The sequence below is a fragment of the Vanessa atalanta genome, chromosome 8 (genome assembly GCF_905147765.1).
Source record: "Vanessa atalanta chromosome 8, ilVanAtal1.2, whole genome shotgun sequence".
Classification (NCBI taxonomy): domain Eukaryota; kingdom Metazoa; phylum Arthropoda; class Insecta; order Lepidoptera; family Nymphalidae; genus Vanessa; species Vanessa atalanta.
Genome location: NC_061878.1, coordinates 11895677 through 11911758, shown reverse-complemented (window position 1 = coordinate 11911758; position 16082 = coordinate 11895677). Strand labels below are relative to the sequence as shown.

The following is a 16082-nucleotide window of genomic DNA, read 5'->3' as shown; positions in this document are numbered from 1 at the left end:
TGAACGTCATTGATAAATAATAATTACGGAAATAGTTTCGGTACACCCACTCTCTTCCAAAGCTTCTACAAGCCATCTCAGTTTCCTATGGATTAGGAAATTGGCTTGCTCGTGCAGCTTTTATGAATATTCTCTATTAATTTCTATAATTTTTTTTCTTATTAATTTCTTTAATAAATAAAATGGTTATAATCTAACAGTAAGTGTATTTTAACAGCTGCCTAGCGAGTTATATTTTACGTGACCCCTGGACAGTTTCTGAGCACTAATTACTTTGAGTTGTGTTGGTTTGATATGTCCATGTTGGTGTAAATGTAAAATTAGAAATAGCGTTAATTTAAGATTGATTCGGATATTAATTAAAATATAATATAAGGAATAGTAGTTTGCGTGTTACTTATAAAATATATTTGTTCGAGAATTATTATAAAACGTTTTATTTCGTCATCTTAAACTACTGAAATGACAATTAGTTAATATTTATAATAAAACAAATAGTATTGAATAAATAAGCTTTATTTTTGGCCAAACTATTACATTGCATACAACTTTACATCTATTGTAATAAAATCAATTACTGAAGTAACAAATAAATCGATATAAAATAAAATATAGCACGAATGCGCGATGAACCCACTACTAAACATAACAGGTTGAAAGCGAAGTAAAATCGACCTTAAAATTAACTACATAGAAATTAATTTCCAAAAAATAATAATATATAAACTGAAAAAGCTATGTATTTCCATTCTAGAACGATTTGTTTAGTTTTTTTTAAAGTTCGAAACATTATTGTATTGTTTATTATATAAGAATTGATGACATTTTCAGAGTGAAATTTACAAAATTTCTAATTTACAGAGTTTATTATTTTAATATATCATTTTTTTACAAACGCTAGAAGGAAAGCGCTGAATTATACAATATGATTTATATTTCATATAAAACTCTTTACACTTCGGCAGTAATTAGGTTGTGACGCAATCAAGAAACAGAAACTAACCCGCGATGACGTCAGAAGTGTAAGGCTTGTAAATTATTAAAAAAAATGGATTATTCTAATTTATAAAAGGGAAGCCTTAATTACAAATAGACTGAACATACGTTCGTGAATCAAGATTAAATCGAATCAAAATTTACCTAATTTTTTTTATGATATAGTTCATATTAGGCCCTTTTTACACGGGACAACGGGGTACTGACTACCAAAATTGTATCAATAAGAAAGCAATTAACTTTTAAAATACACAGTTCCTAGTTCCATCCATTAGAAGCAATGATGGACATCATCCTGATTCGTGTCCATCTGTTTGACAAACGAAACCAATATTGAAGATTAGGATTTTTCAAAAACCATTAAGTTTTTAAGATAGGAACTCGTGGGCCGTATTTGGTCACGTTAAAATTTGTTATCCTCGTCACCCCGATTAATGCCTTTTACAATAGTTTTTTTTTTTTTAATTCAAACGCCGTGTGTTCAGTCTAAGCTCGAAGCACCAGTGGAAACACTGAAGCACCTCTTTATATAATTCTTTCATCCTCAGCACGACAAGCAACGACATCGCTTCACAAAACGACGTATCAACCGATCGTCGAGTGTATCTGTAAAATGTACTTCATCGCAAACGCTTACGGTCTAATTTACACTAACATTGTGAAATCATACATTCAAATTAATACTTTTCAATAATTATTGCCACGTTTACGCGTCACTGGCACTGAGTAAATTAGAAGCTAGGTATTAAAAATAGACTCCATTTTAGTGCACCAAAACATCAACGACCTACGTAATACAACGTGAGTCCACTACGATATACGGGGTAGAAATATACATATCACGGTCTCTTATTGAATAATACGAAAGATGAAGATCGGAACGTAGACGACGTATCGTAAACTCGAACGATAAACACCCTTATCCGAGTAGGGTTAAGTATGAGAGTCCGATGCAGTCGTAAGCTCGAAGGCTGTTTCAAATGCTCGGTACAGGAATGCCGGTGTGACCGCATGAAGTGTCGATATCAATAAGACTGACTAAAACTAAAAAGTGACTCTATCCCTTGCGACGTAAGAACTATTCTCGATCGGCACTACGGTGATTTATACAATTATAATTTTTAAATAGATATCATATCTATAAACACTAAGTTTAAATATAAGTTTTGTAATTTGAAGGTAATGTCTACACTAACAAACACTCAATAGATATTTTACTTTGAATATTGTAGAAAAATCTTAGTCTATGGTAATAATGATTAATAATAAAGAAAATTGAAATGAGGATGAATTAGTATTATATTTAATATACAGATTACATCGACAGTATAAAAATATTAATGGATTTGACAGATTAAAAATAGCGTTACATTCAGTAGAATTATTATAAGACGTATCAAAAATTATCGGAGAAGATTTGAAAAGAAATGTGTCCTATTTTCAGTTTCATACGAATGTAAAATGCGTATTATGTAAAATCTTTATATAAATGGGAGTTTTCTTATTTACTAATTTTGTCAATCCTCAGTCAGCCATACCATCGACACTTTCATTGGATTGGACGTATTAAACACGTCGTTTTTATATGTGCGTAACAAATCGAAGGATATCTTGAGCAATGTGAAGTCATAGACAATTTTTCGTAGACTATGGCACAAACAACAAAATGGCGTTTGTCGATCGGACGAACGTTACACGATTTATATCTTATGATACATTTATTTTACGATTCAGCGATGAGATTAGACAAGTTTTTTAAATATATATTAGATTACAAAGTAACGCCAAAACACTTTTCACAGAAAAGTTTGAAAAATCGATAAATATCCAATCGATCTCGTAGCACGAATTATAAATGAATCGCTATTTCTCACAAATTGTACTGTTATGTTAACCTTACAGCGATTCCTGTTATTTCGTTCCACGTCACAATTACAATTATATCAATTACGACACAGTGGATTAAATTCTTTGTAGCGATCGACTCGTTCGACAAAAGCCTACACAGATCAGAGGTTGCGACGTGTTTGAATCCAATCCATAATGAAACCAAGCGCTTAGTCCTTCCAATCCTTTTTGATCTCGAAGCTCCATTCCCACTGGAGATGTATGTTTTTGTCGTCGTCGGTGAATAAACTGTTGACTGTGTACGCACCCCTGGCCATCATACCGGAGGGCGCGTCTTCTGGGGGGGTCGTGTACGATTGGATCTCCGTCTTGGGAGGGTAAGAGCCGACCATGTGGGTCATTTTGTCCACTGTAATGTAAAATATCAAGAGTTACTATATATATAAATGTACTTGGGGATAGGGCTTTGTGCAAGGCCTGTCTGGGTAGATACCACATACTCATCAGATATTCTATCGCCAAACGAAATATTTAGTATTTTTGTGTTCCGGTTTGGTCAAGGAAAATAAGTGAGTCTGAAACTCCAGGCTCCATGGACATAACATCTTAGTTTCCAATGTTGGTGCACCACCATTGGTGACAAAAATAATGTTTAAGATTTCTTGCAGTTACAAAGCTTAAGGGCGGTGGTGACCACTTACCCCTCCGCCTACATATATACATATAAATCATCGAAAATTTAATTTATATACAAAATATCTCATTATATCATAACATATTGGTATCTAAAGTTTCTTTGATCACGATTTCATGTTCTTTGTAAATGTCACAACGGCTCAAAGGCATGTGTCATACACTAACGAATAAATTCAATAACTCATATGCTGATATTATTTATATGTTTCGAATCTCGATAAGCTACTATGGACCTTATATTCATTGCGGTGAGGATGACATTAGCGTGGGTTTTATATCGATCATTGTATACAATGCGTGACACCGCAGTGAATATTTATAGGCGTGTAATAATAACAGTGTACGAATATAAATTAATGCGTTATTAATACATACCAGGCACTACTATCCAGTTGCGTGGAACGAAAAAATATTCTGTTATTATATTAGTAAAATATAAGTAATAATTATTTGACTTGTAATTTGTATGTTACAGGTTTTTTTTTTTAAATATTACTTGGCAAAGGTAACGAAAATTGAATCAGAGTTGATTTAAGATTAGTATTCAAAGCTCTGTCGGTTCTATCGTTCTAAGATAGACTGTAGTAACTGTTTGTTCTGTCTGACTGTTTGCTAATTTGAGTCCCTAACATATATTTAGTATATTAAAAAATAAAAGCATAAAAAACATAGCATTTAAACTGTACAATTTAGGTGTGAAAATGTCCAGAGGTTGATCAGCAAATGTGTCGTTATAGTTTCGACACATTTCGGTGATTGTATTGTAGTACAGAATTACATTTATAAAACCAAGTGAAAAGTTGCTTTGCGACATATATATGCAGTGTGTTAATCGGGCAATGATGCGAGGCGATGGATTTATATTCATTATAATGAATTATAAAACCTTTATAGTCGTTAATTTAGACTTTTGATATATATTTTTACAAGCAGCATACTTATTCGGAGATTTATTTTATATTGAGTGTAAGTCTACTCAATATAAGCAGATTTATGTAGTTACTTTCGCATTTATAATAATAGTGTGCTTCGATTGGCCAAAACGTCGCTTTCAGTGTCGTATTCACATACAAACACAAATCACAAATGGAATGAATTCAAATGATGATGGAAAAGCGATATATCATTTACTGCGTGTTGTAATAGGCTATTGGACAATGTGAAAAATAAAGTGTCAATTATTGTAATCAGTATATATTATGAGTTTAAAAATGGTTATTTACTAACGAAAGTTGAAAATAATAATTAATTTATTCAAAAATGCATTTTTTTTAAACGTTTGTTACGTGACACAAAACGCTCCTGAATGGTCGGGCTTATGATGACGTCACTTGCTTGTTAACCTCGTTTGCCTACTGTATGTGGATAATATGTGCGACAGATTACAATACAGGCAAGTTACGTCACCGACCCCATTGCAGCGCCATATTGTCAAAGTAGCGTTTTCGCGCGCTTTTTAATTATTGAACTTTTAATTTGATATTATTTAGCAAATATGTACCAGAATTTAAAAAAAAAACACTTTTACTGGGTTAACCTCTATTAAATAATATAAAATTGACTTTAAAAACCAGTCAAATAGCCTATTGTAACAGTGGAAACTTTGTTGGCTTATGTAAGACTTTCGGTATCAAATGTTTGTGTAGTATACTATGCTGTATGTTTCCCAAAAAAAAATAAATATTGAAAGTAATACCGTTAAAAAGGAGAGTTACTGGGGGGGGGGGAGAGTTACTTATTACTATAGATATTGGGTGACGTCTGCACAAATAAATGAAATATTTAATTCACCTGGCACTCCTATGCGGTAAGTCTTCTGCACATATTTCAGCCCGTGGACGATCTCACGCTGCACGATGAAATCAATTCTTATCCGATATTGCACACCCTCCTTTATTATGAACACCTGGAAAATAACACACGAATCACTTTAGCGTATGTTTTCATTTTCATTTGTATTGAGAATTCATATCTTGCTTTTGTAAAACATCTTGAGAATACTTACACGACTATGAATTTGAGACATGTACATGTTAAGTGGAAGGAGCACCTTATTATTGTGAGAGTAGAGTATGCAAGGGGGCATTTGTAGGGCGTTACTTTTGAGATTCATATCTGTTGATCGTACTTATGTTGTGTTTATATTACAATCTGCCATGTCATTAAGGACTTCAAGCAACATAATTAAAACAAAAAAATCAACAATTTTCATCATTTTTTTTAAAATAATTAGTACTTTGTTTCATATGTTCTTGAATTCAAGTTACAATGATAAGGATTGGGAGCTAACAGGCAACAGAAGCACTTCTGATTCATATCGATATCCTTATACAATTTCGTGCATTGTATGCGACTTGAATTGCTAATTCAAAATATATATGTTTATCGTACACATATATACGAGTCAAACTATATTTTATATTTGATATAACGGCCTGTAAAATTCCCACTGCTTAGTGAAGGCCGTACTCCCTTTAATGTGATGGTTTGGAACATATTCCACCAAGCTCCTAGAATGCGTATTGATGATATACATGTGGCAGAATTGCATTGAAATTATACAGATGCAGGTTTCCTCACGATGATTACCTTCACAGCCGATCACGAGATTAATTATATGAAAATTTAGTGGTGCTTGCTTGAGTTTGAACCCGCAATCATCAGTTAATATATAGTACGACACAATTTAAATGTAACATGGAATTTAAAAAAAAACAATTAATCATCAACTTGGCGTTTTGGATCGTTTTTGCATCGTTTGAATAAAGATCACTTTCACATAACAAATAGAAAAAGATTGATGATTTTTTAAGAGGCACTTAATTCGGATGTGAATGTTCGGTTTTACGAATTATGCCGATGCTACATCTAAGTTGTGTCGTACTATACACGTGTTCTGACAACTGGACCACTTCGGCTAAAATTTTTAAACTAGATTAATTAGATAAAGTCCTTCCAAACGTATAAGACATTATCCTATACGAGTATGTAAGTCAACAAAAGTGTACTATCTATTCCCAAATTTTCAGTTTTTAAGAACATAAATTGTAAACAACGCAAAAACGGCAACGCTTATCTAATCTATCTATCTATTTATAGATAAAATACATCATTATCAATAATGTAAAACGATGGACCTTTTTTGACGTCAAAAATGCTGACACTCTAATTATTATTATTCATATACGTATAAAGAAATTGTCAATACCTGCACACACTAAGGAGGGTATCTTAGGACATTTAACTAGAAGAATATAGGGAAAAATTAAGTTTAGATCACACTGAGATTTGAATCGAAACCACTGTATCTGTTTGTGTAGTACCATCGTTTTACACCGCGTACAGAACATCGATCACATCGAGCAATACATGACTATCTAATACGCGTCCTGCGTTGCATATCAATACCCCATTGCATACAAAATATACATTCGACATTACGCGATAAACTACACTTTATAAATACAACGTATTTTTTAATTAAAATGTATGTGACAAATGATTTTGAAATAATTTCAGCGAGTACTGAAAACTTGACGCAAAAATCCGATAGTACTTATTCCAATACGTATTAACAAAACTATGAAATATCAATTAAAATAATATTAAAAACGAAAGCTTATTATACGAGATCATTAATAATAGCATTTAATTTAATGCTATATACATTTTAAATTCTTATTTGAAAACTCGAGGATCATACATTAATTTATAACAACTGATAGAGATCTATAACGCAGTTTTGCTTTTGATACATTACAACTAAAACTATTACAACGAACACATTAACTGATAAAAACAATCCCTTGTCCAACCAATAAGAAGACCGATATCGGAAAATCAGCATTTGACATCGAATTGACGTATCGATAGTCGAGAGCTTGAATTAAATTTTCGATATTCATTTAAAAATCGCGTCATAAATGTCGACGAAGAACTCTGAAAGTAAAACTGAAGGGGATATTAATTAATATAAACTGAATTAGTGTTGATTACTTTGAATTAAAGCATGAGTGTGTTAAGGAAGAGTGACTTCTTCTGGCACGGGAGCTCATGGCACTCAAAAGAAGAAGTCAACCTTTTTGATGTTATTGTACTCTGTTGGTTATTGATGAAATAAACATTATTATTATATATTGAACGAGAATTGATTTCAGTGCACAATACAGCAGAGCGTTTAGAAAATCGCATGGAATACGTAAATCAAAGGTTTGTTTACCTTTATTCGTTCTTCAATTGGAACAGATACATATTAAAGTCATTAATTTAAACAGGAGACCGTAGCGCTGTTATTTCTGTAGGCTTAGATAAATATTGGACCGGATATATCATCCGGCGAAAGAGAGAACAAAGGATAATATTTGTTTTTTACTATTTATCTATACTAATATTATAAACGTGGAAGTAACTCTGTCTGTCTGCAGTTCTTTCATCGCCAAACCACTGAACCGCTTTTGATCAAATGAAGTGTATAGCTTTTGTATGCCTAGCACCTGTCGAGCAACTTATAAAACGAGAGCGAAACCGCGGGATAAACTTGTAATGCAATCATGTCATGCTATTTTGTTATGAGATATGCGGATGGGCAAACGGGCTATCTGATGATCTGTTGTCACCACTGCCTAAAGGTTGGAGCCGTAAAAAAATTTAACGTTCTATAAATTAAATTTTCCTTACATCGTCAATGAGCTTACGAACTAGACGGGCTTGCACAAAGCACCGAGTAATTTTACTAGTTTAAGATAATATAATTATCAGACATGCAAAAATATGGCAGTGTCAGGTTAGAGAATGTAACAAATGATAAATATCTAAATTGCGACGTAATGCAATTCAAGTCAAATTTCATTGCTCCATTTATCGATGTTGTTCCTTTGACCGGTTCAGCGCGATTAATAAAACATAGCAAGAAAAGGTTTAAGAAGTACTGTAGACCGCCTGTCTCAGGTCCAACTTTTATGATAGCGCTTGTCCTGCTGAGTTCTGGTTTCCCACCCATAATATTTGTATACTGGTGCCGCAGGAAGCGTGTAAAGCCTTCAATCCTGTGACTGAACTCTTTATCGTAATATCGAGTTGTAAGCTCAGTTCGTAGAAAATGTGGATTGTCACCAAGGATCACCAGTTACAATCAGCAGCACTCGTTTTTCATGCGCTTCCTATGTGTTGCATTCATCTCGTTCTAAGAGATACAAAAAACATCGTGAGGAAAACTCTCTGGCAATGAGCTCTTATATCTTCTCCTTAATAGTAGAAGAGGCCTTTGCTCTTGCCGTAGAATTTACAGGCCGTCCCATAACCTTTCATAAGTTAAGAAAAACGATACTATTTAGTACTTGTCTAATTGGCAACTTTACTAACTTATAAATGATACGTGTCCGATTCTATTCCGATCCAACTTATAATATCCCTCAAAGTTAACCTTAGTTTAATCGTAACTAAAGTATAATTCTACTTATTTATATCGGTAACGAGACGATTCCGATAAAGTCCGATTCAACTTTGACCGAATCGCAACTAGATTCTTGCGTTAGTAAAATAGGAAAACTGTTAAACGTCAACAATAACGTTACGATTCTGTCAATATGTTTGAGTGTGATTGGGTCCCTGGACTGTTTATAATACAATATAAATAAATCGTTTGTAAAGAGGTGCAAAAGTGCAAACTACTGATTGATAAAGCCGACGCGCCTGGCTTGGCGGATTGCCAATAAAACAAATTCGTTATGTTTCATAAGTATAAACAGATGGCATAACCGAAACATCTGTCTAAGCTTGTCAGATTCAAATGTTTTAAATTACAAATGAAAGGACTCAGTGTCAAGCTCGGAAATTAAACGAATTTTAAGATTTTTTACACAATTTCTTAATCACAGTCAGTAAACATCTACCATCTACCAAACATTATTAATTTGCAAAAAATCCTACCACCGATTCGCCCTGGTGAAGAAATAAACTCAAACCCTTATAACAATAAGATCAAATCAATTTTATTCAAGTAAACTTCACAATGAAGCGTTTTTGAATCGTCGATATTAAAATACCACCACCGTTTCGGAAAGCAGGATCCAGCGAGAAGAAACGGCAAGAAACTCGCATAGTTGCTCTATTCAAATAAACAGATTTACAATGCTTTTTTTAACATCAATTAATATCCTGTGAAGAGGAACCTGAGCCTAAATCCAGGCGTTTTTTTTTTTCCAAAAAGTACATATATACATATAAACCCTATATTTTAAGTTTCAATAAAGGGATATTTTATACTAAATTCAATGTCTATAATTAACCGGAAACCGTTTATGATTGGCACTATAAATATTCCTTGATATTAATTAAATAAAAAAAAAAAACAACTGTTAAATACTACTAACCTATATTACGCAAAAGAGCTCAGCCAGGCGTGAGATTTTGCAAGGTTCTAATTGCACAATTGTAATAATAATAACATTATTTAAATAGCATTATATTTATCATTTAGATCATCTGAACTGTTCGAATAAATTCAAAAACATTTTAATTTTTGAGAATTTAATTACGTACAGCAAAAATGTTTGAATTCATCGAACAAGTTTCCATACAAATGGCTAAAGCCTCCTTACTTTATTCAGAAACGATTCGTTTTGCTTACGAATAGTAGAAGGGTCTGATTATCGTTTTTGAGTTGGAACACAGAGAGTGTCATTGACCTCACTGTATATACAGGCAACCTTCGAGTTTGTTATTCTAATCGGATGTGATCTTAGATTGTTTATATAGGATGCCGCACTTCATAATATTTAAAAAAAAAACGTGCCAAATTTACTATCTTGGTGTACGTGACGCTTAACACTCCAAACATTATACTACTTTATTAGTGTGTGTGTATTTAATGGCCAACCGTTGGCCATTATTTACTTCGATGCGTTCTCAGATGTTACAGATCTACCCGAGGTATTTATAATCTGTATTGAGAACGCATTAGAGGTACCACACCTTTTTTTAACAGACAAACCGTACCGTCCTTCTTAATCTAATCTTAATCTAATCCAATTTGATAAAAAAAAAACTAATAGTCGAACTACAAAGGTCCATCCAAGTATGTGAAAGTCGGTCATAGTTCCTAGTTCTGAGCAAATTAATTTTTTTCTTCACAGAATTTCTATATAAATATATATTGCTTATATAATTGCGCGGCGACAGTTATATTTAATGTGTTTAGTTATGTACATTTAGTTTGAATGGATGATGATTACCTGTAGCCAACTAGCAACACATGCAGGAGATATGTCGAGTATGCCCCATGGATAACACTTCTTCTATTAAACTATATTATTGCACTATCACCGAAGTTACATATTGTACATTCCAAATTAAAAAAAATAAGTTTTGATATTCAGTTACCTATATTTCAACACTAACTTACAAACTGAAATTAAAAAAAAAAAACCTTGTAAAATAGTTACCTGTTTCTTCAAATCCGTCAAATCACCAGTGAGGTCCAGCTCGAGGTCGGCCCGGTCGGTCACGCAGAGCGCCAGCTTCTTCACTATCACTTTACGAGGGTCGTCCGGTTCTAGAAAGAAATTAAATTTTATCATATGAAACTTGTTACTAATATGAAATACTTCGTTATATATTATATACTAGTTGTCGACCGCGACCCTTCACCCCACACACACACAGGAGGGTTGGTTAGGTATTATGCATAAAATAGCCTATGTCCTAGAGTTCAAGCTTGCTTTATACCAAATTTCATCAAATTCGGTTCAGCAGTTCGCCTATGAAAGACCAACAAACAGACAGACAAGAGTTACATTAGAGTCTATAATATTAGTATAGATATAATTTTTCTAACAAATGCCAGGACGAATTTTTCTTAAGATGGCTTACTGTTTATATCAACACGGTGTTTCTATCGCCAGTCGGTAGATAGCTGGATACATGTGGCAAAATATCGTCGATCACATGCACGTAATTGTATCCTCACGACACTTTCATTTACCACCCACTGTAACTATCGCATAAGGGTAGTCTGTTGTTATCCATGGTGGTGTTACCAATTCCTCGGATCGTCAATATCGAACGCTACCTATCTTCTTTTTTATTTATTTAATTTCGGGACTTTTGTTCAACACAAGTACGTCAGTCCCATTGTCTCTTCTTCCTTTTGTTAAAACATTATTTATAGTTATTAGACTGAATGCCAGGAGCATCCTAGCAAATTCTGATAAAGGATCTGATAAAATACTCTGAACTAATCCAACATCGAACAAATTTGCTTTTAAATTAGTTAAGAGTAACATTCTCTGATTCTGAGTCTTGTCAAATTCGAGCAACAAGTGAAATAGATCTACAATATTTCCACTTTTACTACCAATCTTGTGAGCTGGAATATCTGATGAGTGGGTGGTTACCTATCTAGATGGGCTGTGGGCAAATGGTAGTAGACCATATGCTATTTCATTGAGTCAACTCGGTTCTTTATTTAATTATATATTTGCGGTTAAGTACATCGTTCGGTTAAAAGTTTTAATCTAACCTAATTTAAACGTAATATACCTTTGTTACGAAACAGGAAAAAAACACGTTTAAAATGTTACAACAATGAAAATGACCGAGGATTATGTTCAATTCAATTTAATTATTAAATTTTCTATCCAATTAGTATATTGAAAATTCCATCTTAACTCACTCGATATTAAACTTTTTCTTTATTTTTTATTTCTCGTTATGTTTGAGGACATATCGTAAATATTTAATATAATTAATTTATTGATATATAATATGTGTATTCTATATTTACATTTATTTATTAGTTTTATTTATAGATTAATGTTATTTTATTTATTATTACAGCACCACCCACATCATATTCTATGAGCTAACCTAACCTACAACATTGGTTGTCTGGAAGAGATCGCTATATAGCGATAAAGTCGCCGAGATTGTACGCGTCTTTTATTTAGGCTGTTACCCTGTTGTATTTATTTATTTTCTCTTTGTGGTGTACAATAAAGTAAAATAAAAGAAAAATCTTGTTTAGAATACCATAACATTGCCCATTCAATAACCTAACCTATGGTTAGGTTCCTGAGGTTAGTGACGCAATGTTAATATGAGGAATGTTTAATATTTTACAGCACACATGTGTATGGGCAGTGGTGATCACTTATCAGGTGGCATATTTTCCTGTACGCCTTTCATGACCATAAAATAAATCACAGAATTCGACATTAGCTTTACTCTCCCGTGTTTCGATACTAGATAAACAACAAAGGTACCAAATGTTTATATAAATATATTTAAAAACTTTTGTTGTTATTTATATCATACAAGAAATTTTAATAAATAAAAAGTTTTTTTTTTATTTTTTTTAAAGGCCACGTCTTCCAACAAGACGACTAGCTCGCGGTCTTTAACTTTAAAATTCCAAAATCTATTAAAGTAAATTGTAAAAAAGGCAAGGGCAGCTGTGAGCTCGGGGATGTTGTAAACTTAAATAAATAAATAAAAAAAACACCAAAGGTAACCTTTGTTTGGTCTCCGGACGGAGCTCCTTGCCAAGGGCCTCTACATATGTATTATCAAAAATGATCAGATTTTTTATTGACCATTTGACACAATTCCGTATGAAGTGTGTACTCTATTTGAAGTATGTATCTGATATAAATGTCTTGAGATTTTATCTCGATGATTAAATTGATAGAGTATTCGAGAGTTTTTAAATCATACCAAAAAAAAACATATCTAAATTTTAATGTAAAAGATTAAATATGACTTACTATTTTTTCTATTGTATATTTTGAACTTGATAAAAAATAATAATTATATTATCTAAAAGTAAAATAATATTTTGTATACATATTTCTTAATTGACGTTTTAAAACTCAAATTTGAAGCTTTTTTATAGCATATAGGTAGATGAACGGGCCAATGGGCCACTGGATGTCTTGTACTGTTTTAAGGTAGAATATCTGACGAGTGGGTGTTACCTTACCCAACTATGCATACACAAAGCTCTATCACTGTGTGAAAATTTATTTCGTCTTTAATAAAAAAATATAAGATTAAAAGTTGCTTTGTAATATCAATAATGGTTCATAATATAATCTAATTGATTTTAATTGGTGTTGTACTACTAGTCATGATTAATTATCAATTAGTATATATTAATATAAGCCATAACAAATACATTTATCAATATAATCACTTTAATTTATATTAATTAACAAAGATTTAGGTGTCATAATTATCATCACTAACATTTATAGTCCTCATAAATACATAACGATGAAAATTCTATTGATTATTGTGACTAGAAGTATTGCTATCCTTTTCTTATACATGGGGTTAAAAGAGATAGCATGTTTTAGTTCAAACAATGTAGTTTCCATGTGATGTCATGATGCCAGGTTAATTTCAGTAACCAAAGTTAGTTTGTATTTTGTAGTGGTTTGTTCCTGAACATAAATACACCTTAAGTCACAACAATTCCTAGGTATTGGAAACATATATGATATTGAATTCTAATTATTTATGAATAATACCCATGCACAGGCTATAATAATGTATTGCAATGTATATCTGTGTAAAACTGTGACAAAGTCGGTACTAAAAGCTAATTTATATATAAGATTGTCAATGTCTAAGATGCTAACTAAACATTTTAATAGTAAATTTAATACTATTAGTATAACTTACCCACTATAACAGTCCCCGCCTGAGCTTGCCCGAGTAAGGCTTCCTTGTACTTCCTTAACGATTCATCTTCCTGATCTGCTGCTAGAATTTCCTCGATCGTCTTTTCAGGCGGGGGCCTGTATGAGGACTTGATTTCTTCTTCTTCAGTTTCCTCTTCCTCAGGGGTACGTGCTACCTCTGGCTCTCCAGACATTATAGTGACCTATTCAATGAAAAAATTATATTTGTAAACTAAATTTTGCTCAAATGGAATTCCTATCCAATACTTTTTTATTTAAACACCAGGCATTGATTGGCTTATGAGCCACCTAACCGTGGGTACTAAGAGGTTATATCCCTTGTGCCTGTATGTAATTATACTGGCTCACAAACCCATCAAACCAGAACACACAGAACAATATTAAGTATTGCTGTTTGGAAGTCTATTAAAATTAAAGGATGGCTAATATTTGCTTGCTTTCTCATCAAGCAATAATGTTTCACTAGTGAATTCAACCAATACAAAAATAATTACAAATATGAGTAAGGATCAATCCAGCATCCTTTACATTTTTTTACATGTTAAAGTTAAAGGTGAAGAATATTATAATTTACTTTAGTTTATTAATCAAAATTAGTTTATGAACAAAATTTTAAAAGTTGGTAATCAATGATAGCAAGGTTTTTATTATTTTACAGAAGTTAATGTCAAATATCTATCTGGATAGATACCACTTATAATAATATTTTTTTGTTATAATTTATAGATATAGATACTGATTTTATGGATCTTATAGATCTCTGAACAATATTAAAATAAGTAGTCATATTTTTTTTAATATCATTACATATATTTTGGGACTGAACATAACCTTCTAATTCAGGCATACAGATAAAATACATATTATATCAAATGAAATTTGTTGTTTATTTTTTTCTTAATAACAAAACTTTTTCTGATTTCTATTTATTACTATTACTATATTTTAGTAGAACTTGTATTACTGATGTAACATAGATTTATTTCTTAATAATGGAATAATCTTAATATATCTTATCAAAGACACTCATAATCTAACCTAAAGTTCATATATTGCATTAAATAGAAGTAGATATACAGTCAATTATTTACTATTCTAAAATTAAATATTAAGAATTATTTACAAAGGACATGTCATTTTTTTTTTCAATAACTTTAGTTTTTTTTTTTTTAATTAGGCTTATGCACTAACTTTCCAGATCAGATGTGCAATTCATAGCATCAGAAACCATAGAAATTAAAAACAGAATACAATGAATGAATTGCATTCAAGTACCTATGCATAAAATCGATTCGACAATGAATCACAACTTTTAGCGTTAAGATAATAATCGCTTAGCGCGGTCTTGGTTGCCGCTAACGTGTTTCTGGAACCGCCCTTAGGCGTTGCACTTTAACGCGTGCGAAACGAATTTATAAATTAATGTAATGAAGCATAGATATTTATATCTATCAGGATGCAACGACAGTATTACACGCCTATGTAGTTTATACAATAACAGAGGACATTATCGGCTTCGTCATTCCAGCGTTAGGCTTATCGTGACAGGTAAAGTAAAAGATGTATACGAACCTTATAATATTTAACGTAGGATAAGAAGATAATTCACAATATTCGCTTTCAAATAAAAACACGTAACATTAATATAGAATACACGTACAATAGCGATTAGCGAATTATTTGTAAAAAAATCTATAGATCAAAAATGACAGTCGGGCGACGGCAGAAACGCTTCCGGTTGGTCGGTATCGGTAACTTCGTTTCGCTTTGCACTAAGGATGCATACACATATTCAATGATAACGTGAATACATACATTATTATATTGTATATTACATTACAT

At 32.2% G+C, this 16082-nt stretch overlaps 1 protein-coding gene across 2 annotated transcripts; it reads right to left on the bottom strand.

Moving 5' to 3' along the window:
* Nucleotides 1-500: 500 nt before the first annotated feature.
* LOC125065664 (rho GDP-dissociation inhibitor 1) lies at nucleotides 501-15986 on the bottom strand. 2 transcript variants are annotated; one of them, XM_047673421.1, is made up of 6 exons: nucleotides 15813-15986; nucleotides 14221-14422; nucleotides 10983-11092; nucleotides 5332-5446; nucleotides 3916-3924; nucleotides 501-3253 (listed from the first exon to the last, which is right to left on the bottom strand). In XM_047673421.1, the coding sequence occupies exons 2-6, from the start codon at nucleotides 14411-14413 to the stop codon at nucleotides 3054-3056; spliced, it is 627 nt and encodes a 208-aa protein (XP_047529377.1). In that variant the 5' UTR covers nucleotides 14414-14422; nucleotides 15813-15986; the 3' UTR covers nucleotides 501-3053. The 2 variants fall into 2 exon arrangements, with proteins under 2 accessions (XP_047529377.1, XP_047529379.1); XM_047673423.1 differs by lacking the exon at nucleotides 3916-3924.
* Nucleotides 15987-16082: the final 96 nt, after the last annotated feature.